We start from the raw sequence: 24478 nt of genomic DNA, 5'->3' as shown, positions 1-24478 counted from the left end.
CCTGCCGGACAAATGGTATATGTGAGTGTCTTTAAAAAAGTTTGTCTTATTCAAATATTTACAAGACTCGTTTTTTCTTACATGCGAGTTTGCCCATAAGGCCACTTGACCCTTAGATAAATTAATGTACTTGGTATCAGGAAACGAGGGCAAATTAAGTCGTGTCCAAAAAGAAGGCTGGCAAAATTTCAAAGATAGTTATGATTGCTTTTAATTCATCGCTCACCCAATATTACCTAATACTACATGTAATGCATAACCTGAATTAACTAATCTTATCTGGTTTAGGAAGGAAAGGAACAATTTCAAGTTAATCATACTGAAACTTGAAATAAAATCCAAATACATGTATGTTACTATTATGCATATTTCATGAGAATAAATTATAACATTAAAATAAAAATTTCATTTAAAATAAAAAAAAATATTACAAAATACATGCTTATCATTTCCAATTGAAAATAAGAGGGCAGATCGCACAAGCGCAGAAAGGCATCATGGCACGTCGAATTGTTCTAAACGACGGCCTTGTTATTTTTCATGAGAACTTTAAATAAAAAAGGAACATTTTACATAATTCATTTTTTGTGCTTTTTTCACTTTTCTTTCCGATATTATAAACAAGAGGGTCATGAAGGCCCTGCATCGCTCACCTGACCTATTGACCTAAAGATCATCAAGATTAACATTCTGACCAAGTTTCATAAAGATATGGTCATAAAGGTGATCTCTAAAGTGTAAACTAGCTTTTCCTTTGATTTGACTTGGTGCCCTAGTTTTTGACCCCACATGACCCAGATTCGAACTTGACCTAAAGATCATCAAAATTAACATTCTGACCAAGTTTCATAAAGATACAGTCATAAATGTGACCTCTCGAGTGTTAACAAGCTTTTCCTTTGATTTGACCTTGTGACCTAGTTTTTTACCCCACCTGACCCAGATTTAAACTTGACCTATAGATCATCAAGATCAACATTCTGACCATATTTCATTAAGATATGATCATAAATGTGGCCTCTACAGTGTTAACTACCTTTCCTTTGATTTGACCTGGTGACCTAGTTTATGATCGTACATGACCCAGATTCAACCTCGACCTTGAAACCATCAAGATTAACATTCTGACTAATATTCATGAAGATACATCATAAACGTGGCCTCTACATTGTTAAAAAGTTTTTTCCTTTGATTTGACCTGGTGACCTAGTTTTTGACCCCAGATGACCCTATATTCAACTCGTCCAAGAATTTATTGAGAGTAACATTCTGACCAAGTTTCATTAAGATTGGGCCAAAATTGTGACCTCTAGAGTGTTAACAAGCTTTTCCTTTGATGTGACCTGGTGACCTAGTTTTTGACTCCAGATGACCCAATTTCAAACTCGTCCAAGATTTTATTGAGGGTAACATTCTGACCAAGTTTCATTAAGATTGGGCCAAAATTGTGACCTCTAGAGTGTTAACAAGCTTTTTCTTTGATTTGACCTGGTGACCTAGTTTTGGACCCAAGATGACCCAGTATCAAACTCGTCCAAGATTTTATTGAGAGTAACATTCTGACCAAGTTTCATTAAGATTGGGCCAAAATTGTGACCGCTAGAGTGTTAAACAAGCTTTTCCTTTGATTTGACCTGGTGCCCTAGTTTTTAACCCCAGATGACCCAATATCAAACTCGTCCAAGATTTTATTGAGGGTAACATTCTGACCACGTTTCATTAAGATTGGACCAAAATTGTGACCTCTAGAGTGTTAACTAGCTTTCCCTTTGATTTGACCTGGTGACCTAGTTTTTGATCCAGATGACCCAATATCAAACTCGTCCAAGATTTTATTGAGAGTAACATTCTGACCAAGTTTCATTAAGATTGGGCCAAAATTGTGACCTCTAGAGTGTTAACAGTCAAATTGTTGACGACGGACGGACGGACGGACGGACGGACGACGGACACAAGGCGATCACAAAAGCTCCCCTTTGAGCAGGTGAGCTAAAAATAGGAAAAGTGAAGCACAACTGGGTCCTACGGTTTGGACAGAACGAGTACGTAGGATGTAAACGTAAGAAAATGACCCCCAGTTTTCAGAAATTTCGAAAGTTGATAACAGCATGTAAATTCTTTTTGTGTATATTAAACTGATGTCTAATCTAATAAAAGTTACAGAAAATATGAGGATATTTGTTATTTATGTAATCAATGAGTCCTTTGTGGCCTTGATTTCATATCACGGTTTAGATGCGTAGGGATTGAACCATGAGGGGTCAAATATCTGAGATATAGACAACTAATTGTGCGCAATGGGCTCTTTGATCCCCCCCCCCCCCTTAACGACAGACATACGGTGAATGTCAGTCATGCAATGCAGTCGAAAATTTGAGACAATATATGAGCCGCACCATGAGAAAACCAACATAGTGCATTTGCGACCAGCATTTAGCCAGACCTGCACGCGCATCCACGCAGTCTGGTCAGGATCCATGCTGTTCGCTAACGGTTTCTCTAATTGCAACTGGCTTTGATGCGGATGCGCAGGCTGGTCTGGATCCCGCACTATGTTGGTTTTCTCATGGCGCGGCTCATATAACACTGATGTTTGAACTCAATGTTGTACACTAGTTCAATTGATTTCATAGCGCGTTTTCAAGGTCGATTACATAAACATCACGGAAGAAATTTGATATTTATTGTGTAACTTGTGTCCTAGAAGTCGGACGTAGTTTTCGACTAAAATTCGGGGTTTTAGTTACATAGGATTTAAATAAGAGTTCGGGACATTTCAAAAAAAAATAACAGCGTGCAAAATAACTTGCTATTTTAGTCACAATGATATCCTATTTAAAGAAACATACTTATACATATGACATCGTTTTCAAGTTTCCATAGGTATAGAGTCATTTGCTGCAATTTTGTGTTCAAAAACACCAAAATCATCTTCAGTTGTATTAAAAGAGGCCTTCTGTCGTAAAATTACTTTACATTTTCAGTAATTATTAATTGATGGTGAAGTAGTTTGTGATTGAGAGCTCTTTTAGATGAAAGCCTGAGTATAGATCTGTATCGAATCTGTTTTTTTAAGTATTATATCGTAACGTATAGGAAACGAAAAGGCACTTCTGCATTATTTTATCTTTTTGTGCAACACTAATTAGATGGCATGTACCTATAATAATATGTAATAATATGAACTTATGGTCATATTCTACACATCTGACTGCATTTTTTGAGTACTGTGTTCTGTACAATGCTATTAATCATCAGACCTTGTACCATGTTTTTCCGGATGTTTACAGGATTTATACTGGAATGTTGATGCATATATATAGAGTAATAAGAAAGTGAAAGTGAGTTTTAATGTGAAGGTCATACAATGCTTAATAATGATCAATGAAAACATGATAAACAGATAACAGAGTGCTTTATCAACGAGCAATATAGTAAACAAGACAAAATTCACGTATAATAAAAGTAATATATCACTGCAGCTCAAATCAGTTCACTTTAGTGATTTGCAACTTTTTGTTCTTCAAGCAGCAAAATTATTACTTTACAAAACAAGTAAGTCCACGTGAAAGTGAACAGAATGCGTCAAAATGTGGTACCAAACATGATTTAATTTCATCTTTTAATTGGAGAACTTGGGAGAAAACTACAGTACATATTTTTTTGGCAACTTAGTTTTAACTTATATATACATTACTACTGTATGTTTTATGAGACTATAACTTAATATTTGTTACCCCTTAACATAATATGTTAACATTTTTTTTAACATTTTTATCATCCAATAGATCTGGGGTCAAACTAGGGACGAGCTCGATGCAATGCTCGAGAAAGTGCTCTTGCGAGCACAGTCCAAGGGTAAACGTTTCAACCCTGGTAAGTGCATTAAAGGGGCACAGGAAGTGCCATATTTTGGACACATTATTGGTCTCAAACATGATCCTTGTAAGGTTAAGGCTATTGCAAACCTCGAAGAACCTGATACACGGGCTAAGTTCGAGAAATTTCTTGGTTTATACTATCTTTCAAAGTTCTGTCCTAATATTACCAATGAAACAAGTGCCATTACCTTAGAAAGACGTCGAGATTGTATGGGATTTTCCCCAAAAGCAATTGTTCCTTAAGGTTAAGGAAATTATTACAAATGACCCTGTACTCGTGTATTCTGATCCCGACAACCCACTTGTCCTGGAGGTCGATATAGAGGTCAAACATATCAGTGGCCGAAATGTGCCAATTGGTGATTTCCTGTCCAGAAATGCTCTGTCAGATATATACTTATCCCTCAGTGAAGGACTGGATTTGCATGTTCATACAGTGATTCAACAACTGTGTGTAACAGACAGACGCATTGAATCTGTGAAAGACGCAATAAAGTCTGACCCTCAATCCCAGAATTTTATCCAGACTTTTGATCAAGATTAGCCAAAGACTCGCCAAGAATGTTATCCACAGATCCTTGAATTTTGGAATCATAGAGACGAGCTGTTCTATGCAGAAAGGTTAATCTTTAGATGTTTAAAACTACTTATACCTAGGTCACTGCGCAAGGGGTTATTAGGTTTGGTCCATTCCAATCACTTAGGAGTTACCAAAACAATCGCAAGAGACTGTATTTTGTTGGCCCGGAATGGTCAAGGAAATAACAAAGTGTACTCAACTGCCCAGTTTGTTTGACCCACAGAGATTCCAACCAAAATGAACCTCTCTTGCCCCAGGAATTCCAGTCAAGGCCATACCAAAAAAGTGGTTGTGATATTTTTACCTATGATAGTAAAAATGACCTCCTGACAACAGACTATTACAGTCGAGTTTTCGAAAGACATGCGTACTTCTACGATCATTTGAAAACTGAAGGTTCATATTTCAAAGAATGGTATTCCTCACATCCTTATCAGTGACAATTGTCCCAAGAGTTTGCAGATTTTGCAAAACAATGGGGATTTGAACACAAAACCTCGTCATCTTTTCATCCCGCCAGCAATGAATTACAAGAGAAATCAGTGTCTATTGTTAAGCACCTGATCAAGAAGTCAAAAGACAGCGGTCAAGACTTCTATATATGCCTCTTGGAATATCGGAACTGTCCACTTCAATGTGGGGCGTCCCCTGTCCAGCTCCTCTAAGGTCAGTCAGAGAACCAAGTCTGTATAACCATTGACCCAAGAAATGTTGAAACCCAAAACCATTGATCCAGCACTAATACAGTAGAAAATGAGTCAATCCAAACTAACGCAGAAAAGGCATTTCGATAAAAATTGATGGATTACAATACGAAAATGCGCAACTTAAAACAAGTGTAGAAGAATTAAGTACAAAACTGACTAAAGCACTTGGGGGTATGGAAGAGCAAATCAAAAATAATGAAACGTTGGCGCAAGTGGCAAATAAAAGAGCAAATTACAACGAGCAATACAGTCGTAAAAACAATGTGCCTGCCCAACAAAATGAAACAGAAGAAAGTCTGACAACCAGTGTTACTAACATTCTTCATGCACAGGGTGTGGAACTTGAAAAACAAGATGTGTTTGCAATACATCGCATTCCAGGGAAGCCTGGATTAACAAAACCTGTACTGTTGAAGCTAAAGAATAACAATGCTAAATCAGCCATCATGAAAAAAAGAAAGGAAATGAAAAATGCTGGATATAGACTGATTGATGACGTAACTAAGCTAAATCAGGGTCTCATAAACAGACTATCATTACATGAAGAGATTGAAAGTGCATGGTTTTTCAATGGAAGTGTTTATGGCCGCACATTAGCTGGAAAGAGACATAAATTTGACATATATGACGTCATCAGTTCAGTCATTGCTTAAACTTTTAAGCACGTGGTTTCAGCAGCAACTTTTTATTAATTTATAAACTGATTATAAACTGTTCACAAGTAGATATTACAAGTGCAGCTTAATTAAGTTTTCATGATGAAATAAGCCAGTATTCAAGGACACTGTCAGTATAATCATTGCTTATAAACTCTAAAACAGATGGTTGTGTAGTTTACTGTCTACCATTTTATGAACTGATTTTACAATTTGTTTACAATCACAATTTCTTTTGATTGTACAAGTGCAGCTAATTTAAGTTTTCATGATGAAATGAGTCAGTTTTCAAATGGGTTTTGCAGATGACTGTATGTTTTACTTTAGTTATTCTTTCCTATTTGGTATGTGCAGATGTTTGTTTTCCTTGGTGTTCTGCATGGCTTATTACCCAGATAGACTGGAAATGTTTTACAATTACATAATTAATAATGCTATATCCTTAAAATGATCCATATCAATAGTTTTGCCTTCTATACTGTTAGCTTGACACCCCATAATTCCAAGAAGTATGGTATATTGCACGCAAATTATATTGCTTGTGTATTGGGGGATGCTATGTTCAGCAAACGTGTAAAATTGTTTAAGTTGTTTCATACATATATTGTAAAGTGTACAGAATGTAAAGGCATGAAAATCCATTTATTGTTATTTAGTAGGAGTAGTCTGAAAATCAATCTATCCATCAATTCAGTTTATAGAATTCAGTAATCTAGTTTCTCTCAATATTTGAATTTCACATTAATAATTTGAGTACTATACCTGGACAGAAGTAAATTAGTCTAAGTAAGGTAGAAGATTCCGACTGCAAGATCAAAATGTGTTATTTCTCTTAGCAAAGAACTGATTAGCTTAGTAATTTATGCTATAAATTTGTATCTGAAGAGGTTTCATTTATACACATATTTCTGTAATGCACAGATTTGTAGTTCTTATATCACAAGTTTTTTTCTTTACTTACATATGTTATTTAAGAAGAAAGAGCAGCATGAAAATTATTAGATTCAAGTTAGGTTTGAAATATGACAAATGCTTCGGACAGTACTTAGATAATGGGTGAATTAAAAATTTTGTCTTTGAATTGCCGCGGCCTGAATGGAAATGACAAGAGAACTGATGTTTTTAAATACTTGAAAGACAAACAGAAATCATATATATTGTCTTCAAGACACACATTTCACAAAACATCAAGAAAAATTTATTTTCCCAGTGGAATAATAAAGGTTACTTCAGTTTTGCAACCTCAAATTCGAGAGGGGTAGCCATTTTATTTAATAAAGAATTTGAACATACAGTACATAATATACATAGAGATGATACTGGCAATTTCCTAGCTATGGATGTAAAGTTGATTCAAAAAGAATTTCACTTGTCAATTTATATGGCCCAAATCAAGATGAGCCATCTTTTTTTGAAAATATTTTCAGTTTAATTGATAAAATAGGTAACGAATCGTACATAATTTGCGGAGATTACAATATGGTTTTGAACCCGTCTGTGGATTATTATAACTATAAACATGTTAACAATAGCAAAGCTAGATTGAAATTATTAGAATTCATTGAATATCGGCAACTTTTTGACCCATTCAGAGAATTTTATCCAACTAGACAAAGATATACATGGCATCGTTCAAACCCATTACAACAAGCACGCTTAGATTTCTTCCTTGTTACGGAAGACTTGTTACTAAGTATTGGAAAATGTGATATTGAATCCAGCTACAAATCAGACCATTCTATTATAACTATGAGTATTAAGTTTACTACAACAGAACATGGAAAGGGTCTATGGAAACACAACAATTTACATTTACAAGATACAGAATACATTGATTGTATTAAAAGAAAAATAAATGAAGTTAAACAACAATATTGCTTGCCTGTCTACAATTTAGCAAATTTAGATGAGATTCCCCTTGATGAAATTCAATTTGTAATAAATGATCAGTTATTTTTAGAAACTTTGCTAACGGAACTCAGAGGAGTTGCAATCTCATATGGTGCCTACAAAAAACGAATGTCTGATAAGTTAGAAACTGAATTAAACTCAAAAATAAACAAACTGGAAGAAAATTTAAGTGAACATAATATAGAAGAACTTGAGAATTTGAAAACTGAGTTGAAAATTATCAGAGAGACTAAGTTAAAAGGACATATAGTGAGGTCAAAAGCCAAATGGGTAGATGAAGGTGAAAAACCATCCAGTTTTTTCTGCAATTTGGAAAAGCAAAATTATGTAAGCAAGATAATTTCAAAGATTGAAAAAGAAGATGGTACGATAATTAATTCTCAAAGTGAAATCTTGAGTGAAATAGAAAACTTTTATAAAACGTTATACTCTAATCGTGACGATAAACTTTTGAATGTCAGCCTTGAACAGATTTTTGAAAATGTGCCACTTAATAAGTTAACTCCAGATGATAATATTAATATAGAGGGTAAAATAACATACCAAGAGGCAAGTAAAATACTCTTAAATATGAAAAATGATAAATCCCCTGGAAGTGATGGTTTTTCTGCAAACTTCTTTAAAATGTTTTGGAAATATCTTGGTCATTTTGTAGTTCGCTCTTTGAACTATTCATTTGAAATAGGTCAGTTATCGGTTACTCAGAGACAAGGCATAATAACTTGTATTCCGAAAGCAGACAAATCAAGACATTTTCTAAAAATTGGCGACCTATCACCCTTTTAAACACTGTATACAAAATTGCTTCTGGCACTATAGCAGGCAGAATAAAAACAGTTTTAAATAAATTAGTCAGCAGTGAACAAACAGGATTTGTAAAAGATAGATATACAGGGGAAAACACAAGACTTATCTATGATATTATGCACTATGCTGAAGAAAATCACATCCCAGGCCTATTATTACTGATTGATTTTGAAAAAGCTTTTGACTGTTTCTTGGTCCTTCATAGAAAAAACTCTTCACTTTTTCCAATTTTCTGAAAGTCTTGTCGAATGGGTGAAATTATTTTATACAGATATACAATCTTGTATATGCCAGTGTGATTTTTTGACAGAATTCTTCAGTATTGGCCGCGGCTGCCGACAAGGAGATCCCTTGTCGCCTTATCTTTTTATTTTGTGTACTGAGATTCTCATACAGCTTATGAAAAATAATAAAAACATTAGAGGTCTAAGAGTCAATGGAGTGGAACATTTACTGTCACTTTTTGCGGATGATACATCACTTATATTAGATGGCTCTAATGAATCACTAAATGAAGCATTGTCAGTGTTAGACTTTTTTGCAAGTGTATCTGGTCTTCAGATCAATTATGAAAAAACTCAGGTGATCTGGATTGGTTCTAGAAAATTTAGCTCATCATCCATTAAAACCAAATTCAAGCTAGATTGGGGAAAAAGTAGTTTTCAACTGTTGGGAATAAAATTTCATGTGGAATTAGAAAAAATGATTGCACTTAATTATACTGATAAATTAAAGAACTTAAAAACTGCAGTTAATTTTTGGAAGAGAAGAAATCTAACTCCAGTTGGAAGAATTACATTTATAAAAAGTCTCTTATTGCCATCGTTCAACCATTTATTCCTTTTCCTTCCAGATCCAGGTGATAAAATACTGAAAGAACTAAATAATATTTTGTATGACTTCTTATGGAATGGACCAGCAAAAGTTAAAAAATCTGTTATAACTAAAGATTACGCTGAGGGAGGACTTAGGATGACAAATGTTGAGTGTTTCATTAAAAGTTTAAAGATAACTTGGATTAGAAGAGCAATAAGAACTGAAGGAAAATGGATATCTATGACCAATCATATGTTTGACTTACACAAACTTATAAATTGTGGTAAACATTATGCTGATAAAATGATTCAAAAAACCACCAACATGTTTTGGAAAAATGTTCTAAAATCATTTTCAGTTTTTATTGAAACTGTCCCTGTTGATGACATGCAGGCCTTTTTAATCATGGTATGAAAAGGGCATAAGGTATATCAATGACTTGTATAAAAATAATAAATTATTAACAAAGGAAGAATTTGAACGTAAAACAAATTTACAAATAAATAGTTTGAATTATCTTGGTATAACAAAAGCTGTACAAACTTTCCACAAAAAACTGAATCTTAATCCAAAGTCACTGAAAGATGAAGTGAATATTCATTATCCATTGATACCATTACCAGCAAAGACGCTACTTAAAACTGCAGCTGGGTGTAGGGATATATACACTTTGCTTAATATAAATAAAGATTATCCGACAAGTCAAACTAAATGGATGGTAGATTTTTCTTTTGAAGATGACAAATGGAAGAGTATTTATAGTAATCCTTTTAGAGTAACGAAAGATAGTAATATACAGTGGATGCAGTTTCGAATTTTACATCGTATTCTACCAGTTAATAAGTATTTAAAAAGCATAAACCTTAAAGATTCAGATCGTTGTACTTTCTGTAAAACAGACATTGAAACAATAGAACATCTTTTTTGGAGATGTAAAGAGGTTAGAAAGTTCTTTGATGTTTTATGTACCTCCCTTGAAAGTAAACATGTAGAAGTAATTTTTGATGAGACTAGTGTGTTATTTGGAGTTGATAATGTTCCCAAAAATATAATAATTCTTTATCTTAAGAAATTCATATTCACCTGTAAACTTTTAGACTGTAAACTGTCATTGGCTGGATATAAAAGGTTTTTACAACATCATTTTAATATACATAAAGCGATTGCAGTTAAAAATCAAACATTAGATTCTTTTGCCAATACTTGGCAAATAATACAATCTGTAATAAGCTAAGGAATCTCAGATAACTATGTATTAAAACTGAAAATTTTTCAAACTGGGCTTGATTATAGAAGTTAATATATAAGTCTGAAATATGCTCTTTCTGATAAACTAAACATTATATATAATATAGGTTCATGTGAACGAAGTTTTAAAGTTAAGTTGTCATTTGTACAGTGTCGTATTGGAATTATACTCTTTGAAATATTTGTTTGTATCCTGTATTAAAAGGTATGACATTATGTGAATATTTTGAACTTGGCATATTGTCAGTTCATCAAGACATAACCTTTGACAAATTTTTAACATGATGGCTTGTATATGTAATATATATGCAATATACATGTTATATGTATATGATATGTAATATAAATGTAATATATAACGGTATGATATTATGCCGTATGAAATATTGTAAGGTATGGAGGGGGATGGTTCCCCGACCCTCACATATCAGTTTGACGGGGAGAATAAAGTTCATGTGAACCTTGAAAAAAAAAAAAAAAAAAAAAAAAAAAATGATAGGCCGTCGCCAACCCTTAAAATAAATGACGCAGTCGGACTACCAGATTGAGCCGCACCATGAGAAAACCAACATAGCGCGTTTGCGACCAGCATGGATCCAGACCAGACTGCGCGGATCCATGTTGTTCGCTAACGGTTTCTCTAATTGCAACATGCTTTGAAAGCGAACAGCATGGATCCTAACCAGACTGCGCGGATGCGCAGGCTGGTCTGGATCCATGCTGGTCGCAAACGCACTATGTTGGTTTTCTCATGGTGCGTCTCAAATGAAGCCTTCAAAAGTCATAGAAATATCAGACAATCCAAGGTCATATCTAGTGCAGACAGAATGGCTACATTGGTCTTAAGTAGACATCAATCCCTGGGAAATTAAAATGTTAGCGGAAAATGAAAATATCATTCCAATAACATCTGATCTCACTCCCATAAATGGAACAAAATAACAGGATTGTTCATTTAGACCCTATATATGACACGGTTTGGTAGAGAGATTCGAAGGTATTTCAATGTTGAATATGAAAACTGACATTTAATTTCATGCAAATCAAATGATTTTGAAAATTAACGGCATAGTTTGAAATCTTGTCATTTACACTGACTGAGTGCAAACTATCTAATGAAGTTTAAGATTTTGTTTTGTGAACTTTATAATTTTACTGTTCTATATTATATTTCTTTAAATAACTATTACAATTATTTCTTTCCAGTAAAAGGACCGGAAAGTAGTATTAGGTTCTGTTTCAACAACAGAATGGTTTTACATACATATTCATGAGTTAATTATATGGTCTGTTTACCCGCAGCTGGCATTTGTGTATTATGCTTCAGACTTTGAAATATACTTGTAGATAGCATACGTGTTGTTTAGTTTATATTACTACATTTGTAGAGACTCACAAAAGGTATCACAACCAACGTACTAAAATAATACAACAAATTACTCACTGTAACTGACGTGTATTTTATTTGTACACTACAGTATCTGTTTCGCCTTCCGCGGCCTTTCATAAATAGAAACCGACTTCAGTATTTCTGATAGACTTACATTCAATGACTCTAACGACTGATGCCAGTCTATATTTCTGAGAATACCACGGTGTATAGTAAGGAATGCGAAAGGCCGCTCTACAGGTCGTCCGAGTGTTTATATTACAAGCGAAAATACTTCAGGAAAAAACACCTATATGCAACTTATTTATAGATCAAGGTGGAATGGTATGTAATCTAGACATTCTACATATATTTTTATCATGAATGTCGTATTATGTAAATTGATTAAGCTAATATAAACAATTGTACCATTAAACCACGAGAATACAGTAAAAGATCACCTAATGAATGGTACTGTCGTTCATTTATGTAAAAATTATCCCCTTAGTTAGTACCGTCACGTACTAATGTTCATTTCACTCGTATTCAGTAACGCTAGAATAGCGTTAGCGCATGTTCTTTTCGTGTTATAACATCTACAGAATCCCGAGGGATTGGTTCGTGACGTATATGTATAAGAATGCTAACATACCGTACTGATGTTAACGTTCATTTTAACATGAATGTGAAAGTTGTCTCCTAATACTATACGTAACTGCGTTTTCTTTACAAGAATATACATGATGTGTAAAAATGTAAAAGTCACCTACTAACAAACTGAATAGGATGTATATACTGAATGTGAAAGTTATCTCGTAGCAGAAAGTGCAGAATATATCTAAATGTGAATGTTCCCTTCTAACAGACTTTACAGAATTTACATAAACATAATGCATGAAACTGTACAAGTCACTTCCTGATAGACCGCACAGGATGTATATATATCAAATGTGACCGACCGTACAGAGCGTATATAAACGTGAAAGTTACCTTTTTATAAGTTACCTTCTAACAGACCTTACGGAATGTTTGTAAATGAGAAAGTTACCTCCTAACAGACCATACAGAATGTTTATAAATGTGAAAGTTACCTTCTAACAGATCTAACGGAATGTATATAAATGTGAAAGTTACCTCCTAACAGACCATACAGAATGATCATCACCTGGACATTTGGTGACCACGTGCAAGCAAAGAACGATACTGCTGATAGTAATGCACCAAACACTGCCACCTGTCGACATCCGAACACCGATACCATAATACTTGAAATAGGACCTACAATACAAAATAATCAAATATCTTCTTTCCAACTTGTTGGAAATTATGTGATAACATCTCAACATATTTCACAGAATAAAGAAATGTTATTTAATTTTGTTTAAAGCGGACTCGAAGTAAATTTATAAAGGAAAAATCATCATTTATCAAAATGCACAAAAACAAAAATACAAGCTAAGACATTTTTACATACAATTCCGACGCTTTAACATGATTTCGACGCTTTTACATATGATTTCGACGCTTGCACATATAATTCACTTCTGCAACACAAGTATAATTTTGTAACACAAATAAAAGTACTTACCAATTCCAAGGTAGGTTCCATTGAGTACTGATATAATCCATGAGGTCAAACTCTTACTTTCCTTGAAATACACCAGTAATTCTTTGAAAAATATTCCAAAAGAAAAAGAAATTCCATCAAGAATCACACCCACCATGAATGCTGCAAACGTCACCACCCACCCCCAACCCCCATCAGGAGCGTTGTCATAGCAACTTGTCCCACGTTCTAATGCTTTCCCATTTGGACCACCATTCTTATTTTCATTATAATAATTAAAATCATTTTGTGAATTTATATTGACATGACGGTTATCGCCATTAGAGTGTATTAAAGGTAATTCTTCAACAGAACTTTGCTTTCCCGCGTCTGAAACGAACTCACAACCCCTCGTCTCATTATCATTTTGTAATGTATCACCATTTCTAGCAGCCGCGTCTTTTTCAGATTGTCTACTGGTTAAGCTTGTTCTTCGCCCTTCTTGTAAATTTCCTGTCATTTCGCTTTCTGATTCTATTTGAGTTTTATTATCACGGCACTCATTTCTTAGCAAATGCGACGGGTCGTCTGCATCCTCCGCCTTTGTGACACGCGCCTCTGGCATATCATGCTTATTTTCCCTTCCAGGAGAGGTTCTGTCAACGGAAGCACTTTCTGGCATCTTTATGTTTCTCGTGCAAACCAGCAAGTCAAGTCTCTCTCTTCCTGTTCATCGTGGTGTCACAGCGTGATGTCACTGTAGCTGTAAATGAAATAATTTTCCCCAGGTCAGTAACTAAGATCCTGTATATGATAACGCTATCTGCCAGCTGCACATGTACAAGTTTACGTAAATAAATTATATGACCGTACATATTAATAAGAATATATATGGTAAATCATTTGCGTATGTTCTTATTCATGTTATAAAAAACGTTTCAATTCCAGTCTATTCAATTTATTCAAACACGCAACTTTTACTTATTAAATTTTTGTTGTCGTGTTAGACAATAAAAGTGCAATCTACTTTCACATTTGGGTGCATTTTTGTACAGCATTCCATATTTTTGTAAAACATGATGTGAACTTTACAATAAGCTGTGCAGAAAAAAAATCCAGGTTTTCTGATTTACACCTGATCTAAGTGGTGGAATGCTACCCTTTCTGGCAAACCGCGCAGTAATATGTCGTTTTATCTTGTCTGTACGTCATATTTACATTGTACATCTGCAGCATATCCGTACTTTGTCTGACTATGGAGGCTGATTTATGCCTTTTTGCCACGCGACCCCGCCAAGCGAAAACACGGGCTTTAAGAACATTAAATAACGGGGACGCGGAGCGAAAAGTCGCTAAACAGCGGGGACGTGGGACAGTAAAATATACACGGACAATAATATGTTACGAGAAAGAACACATAATAAGGAGCTGACTATATATGCCTACACTCGTGGAAAACACATTTATATAGTTACCCTCATAACACGAGTACTCTGAAACCAACATTCAAAATCTTGATCTGGATTATCTGATGAATATTAACATTTTCATACAACTATACATCATTCTAAATAAAGTAATACTTAAGGTATTCGTGTGATTATTAAGTTAAGATCTTAGAAAATAAGCAACAAAAAGCAGGGTATGAAAAAATACTTGACGACACTTCACTCATTTTTATCAAAGCATATGAACCTTTTTTTCCATTTTTTTTAAAAATGTTTTGTCATTTGAGCCGTGCCATGAGAAAACCAACATAGTGGGTTTGCGACCAGCATGGATCCAGACCAGCCTGCGCACCGCGCAGTCTGGTACTGATCCGTGCTGTTCGCTTTCAAAGCCTATTGTAATTAGAGAAACTGTTAGCGAACAGCATGGATCCTGACCAGACTGCGCGGATGCGCAGGCTGGTCTGGATCCATGCTGGTCGCAAACCCACTATGTTGGTTTTCTCATGGCGTGGCTCATTTCGATGTTTTGTCCGCCTGTGTTTCAATTCAGGAGCCGGCGGAACAGATTTTTGCTATTCGCTAAAAGCTAATACACTATAAATTGCCAACTCAATCGTAGGCAGCTGAGGCTGTTATCTGAGGCTGTTATTTTTACAAATGAATCTAGTTAAGGTAGCGGATCCGTAACGACAATCGGTCATTTCCTTGCGATTAGCGGAAATTGCCGATTGTCACTTCGGGGACGCTGCCATGAGTGTACATTTTTATGAAGTCTTACATATTACTCGAATAACATCGTTCGAAGAGAATGGGCTGCTTTATACAAATATTGTGTAGATTTATTTTGAAAGGTATGAGAAAGAATAAAAGCCTATGGGATGTTTGCAGATGCCACTTTAAGTGACAGGTACTTAAAGTAATCGTATCTTATGTCTACATTTTACTACATATTTTATTAATTAATACAAATCGCCTTCAGCTTTATGACACTTATTGATTTCAATAATAGCATATATATTACAAAGTAGACATTGTAATAGCAATATATGTTGGATATTTTAAAATGTTAGTTTCAGAAAAGAAATACCTTCGTCTTAAAATTAGATTTCATATATTTTAATATATATGAAAAACAGCAATAATGGTTTACATTTTATAAGTGAAGAGTTTTTTTTAATGACGTCAACAGAAAAAAACAATCGCCTTAAAAAATAAATGTCACATATCTTTAATTATATGAAAATAAAAACATGTGTGCATTTTCAATATACATGTAATACATTTTTGGTTTTGATACATTTACATACATTTACACACAAAAACAGTCGGCGATATATGACCATTTTGTGTCGATTCGCCGTAAAACCCAACTCACTCACTCACAAAAACAAAACAATTACGAATAGGAAAACATAAAACAGAAAATGACTATTCCGATCTAAAATGTGATTAAGAGTAAAATTGGCATGTTCAGTAACTGACAATAATGTAATGCTAAGATCCTTAATTCTTTTATCGTGTCAGCGATCCTTGGAAGTAGCCCCTCATTCTGATACAGACGGACATCTTTTCATTTTCAAAACGTTTATTTCATAATTGCTCTTCCATTTGTGCATCAATGCAATGCTTCGTGTTGTTGGTTATTCATGCGAAAGTGTCAGATAATGTGGAAATGTCAAGTAAATACCGTAGGCATAATTGTAGTATAGTATACGCGTCAATTCAATTCAATTCAATTCAATTCAAATTGTTTATTTTCGTCTAATCATAATAAAATCTTATGAAAATACAAATGCAATTCTTAACAGATTTATAAAATCTGAATTTAAATGAATAAATATAGCTCTTATTAAAATTATTTACTTTTATATGGGTCGTTGTTTTTTAAACAAACAAAAAGATGTTGTGAATCGATCCTTATATAAAGAACTAGAAAAGGGGTATTTACACGCTGAGATCCTAAAGGCATACCTTAGCTTTGCTTGGATTTGTTTAACAAGAGTACCGCCTGCGGATGCCTTCGCTCATCTGTAAGTGCTTGACATATGGCAATATGCAAGAAAATTCTAAGGTACTCGGCAATAAAATTCAACAGAAAAAAAATCCAATTTTCTAGGTACAAAAGTGGTCATCATTACGTCAAAATGCAAGCAAGAGTTATGGTTCTTGGCCAATTTACTCGTCTAATATTGATAAAAATGTGTGCAAAATTTAATGCTTTTGCCCGTGTCATATTCAAGAAAAAATGACCTTAACAACAACTTATAACCAAGAAATTCAAATTTTGGTACGATCAAACAGGGCCATAATTCTGACAAAATGCGAGAGTTATGGTTCTTGGTCTACTTATTCATCTAGTGATGTAAACAAGCGCAAAGTTTCAAAGCTATATTTCTTACAGTTTTGAGAGAAAAAAATGGACCTAAACAAATTCAAAACCAATGGCAATGACCAAATGACAACCCTATCTCGTAGGTACTTTAAATTAAAAAAAAAACATCTAAAATGTTGTAAAACATATTCACTGTGACATCAAATCAAATTTGATATAAGATGTCAGATTAACAATATCCTTTTAGTTTTAATACATATAAACACCAGCCGCTCTATCCGTAGGTCTGCAGGTTTGATTTCCTGTGAGGATTCGACACACTTGGCAAACTTTTCAGGTACTCGCCTCCTAAGATGTTTTTGCATTAAAGATACTCTTCGTTCCAATCGCTTGCATCCGGTATATATCGGAGTCTGGTATATATCACAGGTGCACCAGACCTACTTTCAGTCACAGCCAAAAGTTAGATATTGGTAAAAATTCAGGAAGAATGTACATTTCCTGCATCATTTCAAACCTTTTTGAAACGTTGCAACGGTTTACTACCTTCTGCACAGTATTTTTGGTTATTAATAAGAATATCTTGCAAAAATCTTATGTCAATAAGTTTGTACTACTATAGTCACCTTTCAGAGTACTCACTTTTTACGGATTTTTGAGAGAAATTATTTTTTCGTTTAAAATGTGTGGGTTAGTCCCTTTAAAGGACAAATAGAATATTAAGATAAATTCATTTTAACGGTAGTAAGCACTTGAGTAGATATTTATATGACCTTGAATTTTGTGATAAGTCTTACATAATAATGATCAATTTCACAAACTCCTAAAACGCTATATGCTATTGTTGGAATGTAAATTACGGACTTATTTACAGCAAAATATTTGATTAACCTTGACGTTTGTAAAGTTATCTTGCAAACAAATTTGCACGTGGTAACCTTGGGTACACTATCTGCAAAAAAAAACCAAAGTAAACCCAATCCATCCACTGTACAAATAAGCATACAATAGTCACTTTAAAAATAAACAGGATAGTGAATTTCAACTGTTCTTTCATTATGGTTGCATTTGTGGTCCTTTTGGAGTATGGATATATTTAATGTATATTTCATTACCACTCAACAACCGAGTCTGCTTTTATATGCTTGGTTGAGTTATATGCTTCCAAAGATAAACTTTATGAATGATCGACCGCTTGCTCACATTCATTTATTCATTCATTCTTTCGTTTGTTCGTTCGCGCTTTCTTTTAAGATTAATTTGACTTGGTATTCATATTTTTCGCATTTAGATTTCGTTTATCTAATGTTTGACCGATCCTGTAGATACGAGCTGACCGCTTGCGGAAGATTTATAGTTTCGTGTTCATTACTTTAATAACTGTATTCCCATTTAGTCATTGACTTAATGTTGTGACAAAGCAGATGTTCACTTGTGTCAACATACATATATTATTATATTGATTCGTACATTGAAAGCGATTACATATAAGATAATATAAAACTAATCAAAAAACGAGGCCAAACAGAACAATAGTTAGTTGACCGGCAAAACACATTTCTCTTGGCTGACAAGTGTGAAATAGTTATATAAAGCTGAAACGTACATGTACATAATTATGATTATCACAAATGGCTGTTAACGTGAAAAAGTCTGGTTTAGCAGAGAAAATAGCCAAGAAACACAGTAAACGTGTATGATGAGCAGGCTACAGGCTGAATATAATTAGCACGTGTGTTTTTATCCGGCGATCTGTAGCATACTTCTTTCATTAAAAGATCAAGAAAAACCAAGCACTTGCATTTTATCTTCATGGAAAAATGTATAGAACACGTTATATTAAAGAAATACGATGTCGTTTCAAGGTCAAACACCGTACTCTTAAATTTATGATACTTAATATTACGATTAAAGCGGATATGTACTATAATGTAGAAATTTATTTTCTTTATATCCGCCACTGCATATGGATATTTCACTACATATAACAACGCATTTAAAGCATATCCGGGGGTCAAAAGAAACAATCTTGACTGAATAATTGAATAAAATTAACATGTAAGTCACGACAAAGAGTTAAAATGTCCTGTTTCACTGTATTGTATAAAGTGAGACATATTTCTTTGCTAAAACAATGCAGACTACGTTTAACAAAGAACACATTCTTTCGGTTCTTTGTCGATACTAGCATTGGTTTTGGACTTGCAGAAAAATATGATATCCGCTCGTAGAAGAATGCGTGACATTTTGTGGAAAAAATCAATCGAGTTCTACATAAATAATTTGAAGTTGTTATCATTTTCTGATAGAAAAACAGTTTAAAACATAGCAAACCTAATTAATGCAATTTATCCATTTGTAAGCCAATGCACTTCAAACACACTCAACGCATACAATCGTACAATCAGCTGTTCTACAGCTGTTAAAACCACCGAGGTCGATTACAATGATTTTTGTCTGCACTGTATTGAAACTGCTACATGCGAAACCGTTATTTGACGGCTAATGCAATATGTGCTTTTCGGATAATTTTGTTTTGGGTTTAACGCCTTTTTTTCAACAGTATTTCAGTTATGTAACGGCGGGCAGTTAACCTGACCAGTGCTCTCGGATTCTGTACCAGTACAAACCTGTTCTCCGCAAGTAACTGCCAACTTACCCACATGTATCAGAGGTGTAGAACGAATGATTTCAGACACAATTGTCTTCTATCAAACCGTCACGGAGAACATACGCCCCGCCCGGGGATCGAACTCACAACCCAATGATCCGTAGATCAGCGGCTCTCCATTTTGAGCTAAGCGGGCGGGTACTTTCGTAATAACATTAGGGACGGCCAGCACATTTTATACAATCTCGCCAGGCATACATATGTTCTTGACAACACAGAAAATGACGTCAGATAAACATCAGCTTTTCCAGGATGTAAAGAAAATGGAAGTACACAGCACGACATGGCAGCTTTTCATCTATGAAAAAATAGTTGCACTCAGAACAAACACAAATCCCACAGGGGTTCGTATCGGAGCAAGGGTATATGGATATTTTTTGAACTTCGTCAAATCGTTCAAAAGGTCCTTTTTAATGTTGTCTAAAAGTGTCGGTATATGCCTCGGATGTTTCCGTATTTGAGAGCTGCAGACCTAGACATTTCAGAAATATTTTCAAAATGAATTTCGTGTATTAATAAATGTTGATTCTACGGAAGCGTGAAAGGGCCATCAGACGCTAATACGTTTTATTACGTTACAGGCGCGGAAAGGATATATGCCTTGTTTACATGATCTTTTTTTTCCCTCTTAACTTTTAAACTCGAACATAAACGGTGTATGGGAACACAATATATAAAATGTTTACTTAAACTTTATATAATCCACGTCATGTTATCTGAGTATATGTGTATATTGTTTCGGTTTCCATTAGGACTTCAAACACAAAGAAGCATACAGAACTTGGTATACAAAGTAGATAAAACATAATTTGTTACAATGAAAAGAACCTATAGAACATGCGTTTAAAGTGTGTTGTACTTGAAAATAGACTTGGCTATTATCCCAAAATTTATGCAAATTGCAGGGGAAAAACGCAGTCATTGTTGTTACAATACCAGTAAACAAAAAGCGCATAACTAAACGCAAACGAAGACAGATAGACAACAACAACAACAACAACAACAACAACAAATACTTTTATTTTTTCCAGTCAGGTTACAGCATTTGTAACAACATGACAATAGGTAAAAAATGTGGATTTTTCTGTATCAAAGAATTAGTTTTCAAGGGAAAGTAAAAATACTTAAATAAGCATGTCGGTCATTAACCCTTAGCCTGCTGCAGGCGAATTAAACAGCCTTTGCAAACAGCTTGGAACCAGATCAGACGCCGATTAAATCGGCGTCTGATCAGGTTCCAAGCTGTTTGCTACTCTGACAATATTTCTTCCAATTTTGGAGCAAATTGAATGAACTTTACAATTTTAGCAGACGACATTTCCAGCAGAGCACAATTTATCTAGCATGCTAAAGGTTAAACTCCCATTATAGCGAGTAAGTAAGGTATTTATGATGTACTTATGTTGCAATTTATTCAAATAGATTTAAACAAGAAAAAACTTTTACAATTATTCGGTATCAGACTGTATGCACAAAGAACACTTGATTTTATTAATAATTAGTACCATTTTGATGAATAAATAGAGTTTTGAAGAATGACTGAATTATAAATTGCATAACGAAATAATTATGTCGTGGAAATGTGCATATATTATACCGTGTTCACACTAGCAGAACGGTTTTAATTTTTATTAGGCACTAATTGGCTATAATTGGTATTTGACATTCAAAACCCATCAAAATATAATCTAGTTTGCGTCCACACTAGGCAAAGAAATGTGGTTTAAATATATACATGCAATGTTGGAAGTTAACAAATATCTTGCAATAAGCAAAAAAGGTTACAAAGAATTGAGGCTAACAGAAACAAGAAGGGGTCATCAATATTTAAACTTCTGTGTTCATCTAAGAAATTCTGTTCATTCCATCTATTGTCCATTTTGAGTGTCAGCATGACTCCATATCGCAAATTAATGTTTTTGTTTCAACAACAGTCCAATTACTTTTGCCAGCCACAGCATCAATTGTTTGATACAAAAGAGAAACACATGGTATTCTTCCTCCAAAAAGTAAGATCTGTGGATTTGGGATTGTAAAACCAGTTATAACCCACATTTGCGTTCACATTTGTAAAATAATGTAGCATTACTTTTTAATGTAGTATTAAAACCACCTCCCGAGGTAGTTTTAATGCTACATTACAGAAACCACTTGACCTTTACAAAATTCACGTTTTACACCACATATAGTGTGGACGCAAACGAGTTTAAAAAATAAACCCAAGTTAATGTAGGATTAAAAACGTAGTCTGAACACGGTATTAGAGTGCAGTCGGTAATCAGTGCGAGACTACGCAGATACCTTTGTTTATGAATAAAATACACCTAATATTGCATGTGTTTTCTTCTAAATATTAGGTAATATATAGAATACTTGATAACCCTGAAACCTCCACAACGCTTAAAATAAATCTAACCAACCTATGTTTTGCTTTAACTTATGACTCATTATTATAATTTGTCTAGACAGCAAATTTAAATTATTAAACCGCTGCTTAAGTCATGTTTGCATGTTTTTGTTTTACTGACATCAATTTTAGTTTATAAAAGGAAGGATCGAGCAATCTACATGTTTTGCCGTTGCAAGGATTTGCACTCGGACAGAAAACGTCTAGTACGGTCTATAGCGCCTTCAACAAAAATCCCAACCACCACTCAATACAAAATATCTGTATGGTCAAAATCGCTCACCTGAATAATTTGTAAGAGGTAACTGATAATTCGTCTTGTTCCAAGTAAGCGGCTATTTTTTTATTGCTCATCCATTATTTTCTGAAAAAAAAGAAGATGGTTATTACACAAATTTTGAGAGGTTGTCTTCTACGAATCGGCTAGTGATTTCACTGCGTTAAAGTTTTTATAGTTTGGCTTCTAGCTTATTTTCTCCATAAACTAGTCAAATATATGTATTGAAACTTGGGTAATTTGTTCGCCAATCAGAAACTTACCACTTATATGCAAGTAAATAACTTCTTCTTTTGCAAAATTATGCCACCTTCTGTACTTACGAAATATCATGATTGCTTAGTTCAAGTCACATTTTAGAATCAACTTTTAGTTTCTTTTTCCTGTCAGTCTAATGTGCTTTGAACACCTGTGGATATTATTAACATCGCATAACAGACTGGTGTGTAAAACAATGTAGAGTATTCCATCATGCTGAGTTTTGCAGAATTTATTCCGTTTTTCTACGTTTAGAAAATGATTGCTTTAAAATTTTATATTAAAGTTTAAAACATAACGTCTGTATGATCTTTCAGATATGCAAATTTAGATTAAACATTTGCAAAACTTGTATCAATTATAAGTCGTTGATTTTATACAAGTCATATATACACATTGCACAGTAAGCCGCATTAAGCTTATGCATCGTTTTGGAATAGAAAATCAAATTCTCATGGGTAATTTTAAAGTTAGCAACTTTTTTGATGCATTAATAGCATGTAATTCAATAGCTAAAGTGTGAACACATTGCCATTGTTACACTTACATAAGCTTCACTGTAAAGGAGACAACACATTATATCCGATCTACTTTTTGAAAGTAATTATATGTTTTTGTGTACTTATGAAACAGTCTTTCTTCTATGTTGGTGTTGTTTGATGTTTATCAACTTATCTAAGCCTTAAATAAAGTCACTTCCATTGTAAGACTCTGCACAGGCTTGTTTCCTATTATCAATAATGGAAATGGTAATGAATGAGAAACATAAATCTAGCTACTCCTGCATTTATAAGATAGATTATGTTTTGAGACTTACGTAAATCATCAATTGGGTTAGACAAACTTAGTTCTATACAAAAAAAAAGCAATGTAGTTTCCAAGTCTATGGGTTCTGGGTCTGTACTTATAACTGTAATGCAATAATGTACCGTCCATTGTTTGAGTTCTGTCTATGAAAAATAAACGAGCGTCAAAGAATTTGAATGCTTGTAGCAATTTCATTTATCTAACCTGCAATTAGTTTGAAGTTGCAAAATGTCTTGCGCATTCATAAGTAAAATAGGCTCAAACGTAAATTTACTATTAACAGTGACCAAAGTATGTATGACAATGTTGAGGATATTTTTAGCTGTTAACGTTTGTGTCCATATGATATACCAGTGAAATTATGTAAATCATTTTGACTAATTTGTTGATTCGTCCGACCTCAGAAATCTTATTCATTTATAATATTTCAAAGTACCAAATAACTATTCGTGGAAAAATCTGGTACACATTAATATTACACCAAGACCTGACCTCAGCTTCAAGTTGAAGGTCACATTAAGAATATTGTAACCTTTTTCAGGTTTGTATTTATCATGTGCGCTAATGCTTTGAAACATCCTATGCATGATATTTGTAACACTTTAATTTCCGCATAGAACAAGTTCGAGTGTCTAAATAAACATTTGGTTTTGTATTTGTTCCGATAAACATGCTGAGAGTAGTTCTTTCTTTAATTTTACACTGTTTTAAAATCTACCATTTATAATATGAAAGATAGTTCAATGGGCCTTAC

At 34.0% G+C, this 24478-nt stretch overlaps 1 protein-coding gene across 2 annotated transcripts in view; it reads right to left on the bottom strand.

Moving 5' to 3' along the window:
• The window catches only part of LOC123559885 (monocarboxylate transporter 3-like), a 33859-nt gene that overhangs the window by 7570 nt on the left and 1811 nt on the right, over window positions 1–24478 (bottom strand). The window contains exons 1-3 of one of the 2 annotated variants that reach the window (XM_045352009.2): window positions 19639–19772; window positions 13564–14284; window positions 13110–13253 (exon numbers count right to left, since the gene is read on the bottom strand). In XM_045352009.2, coding sequence (XP_045207944.2) covers window positions 13110–13253; window positions 13564–14203 — 784 coding nt within the window. In that variant the 5' untranslated portion in view covers window positions 14204–14284; window positions 19639–19772. Of the gene's footprint in view, window positions 1–13109; window positions 13254–13563; window positions 14285–19638; window positions 19773–24478 lie in introns of those variants that run through there. The other variant, XM_045352008.2, reaches the window with a different exon arrangement.

This window comes from Mercenaria mercenaria, chromosome 10, assembly GCF_021730395.1.
Source record: "Mercenaria mercenaria strain notata chromosome 10, MADL_Memer_1, whole genome shotgun sequence".
Classification (NCBI taxonomy): Eukaryota; Metazoa; Mollusca; class Bivalvia; order Venerida; family Veneridae; genus Mercenaria; species Mercenaria mercenaria.
Note: the sequence above shows the minus strand (reverse complement) of the source record. Positions and strands in the feature narration are given on the sequence as shown.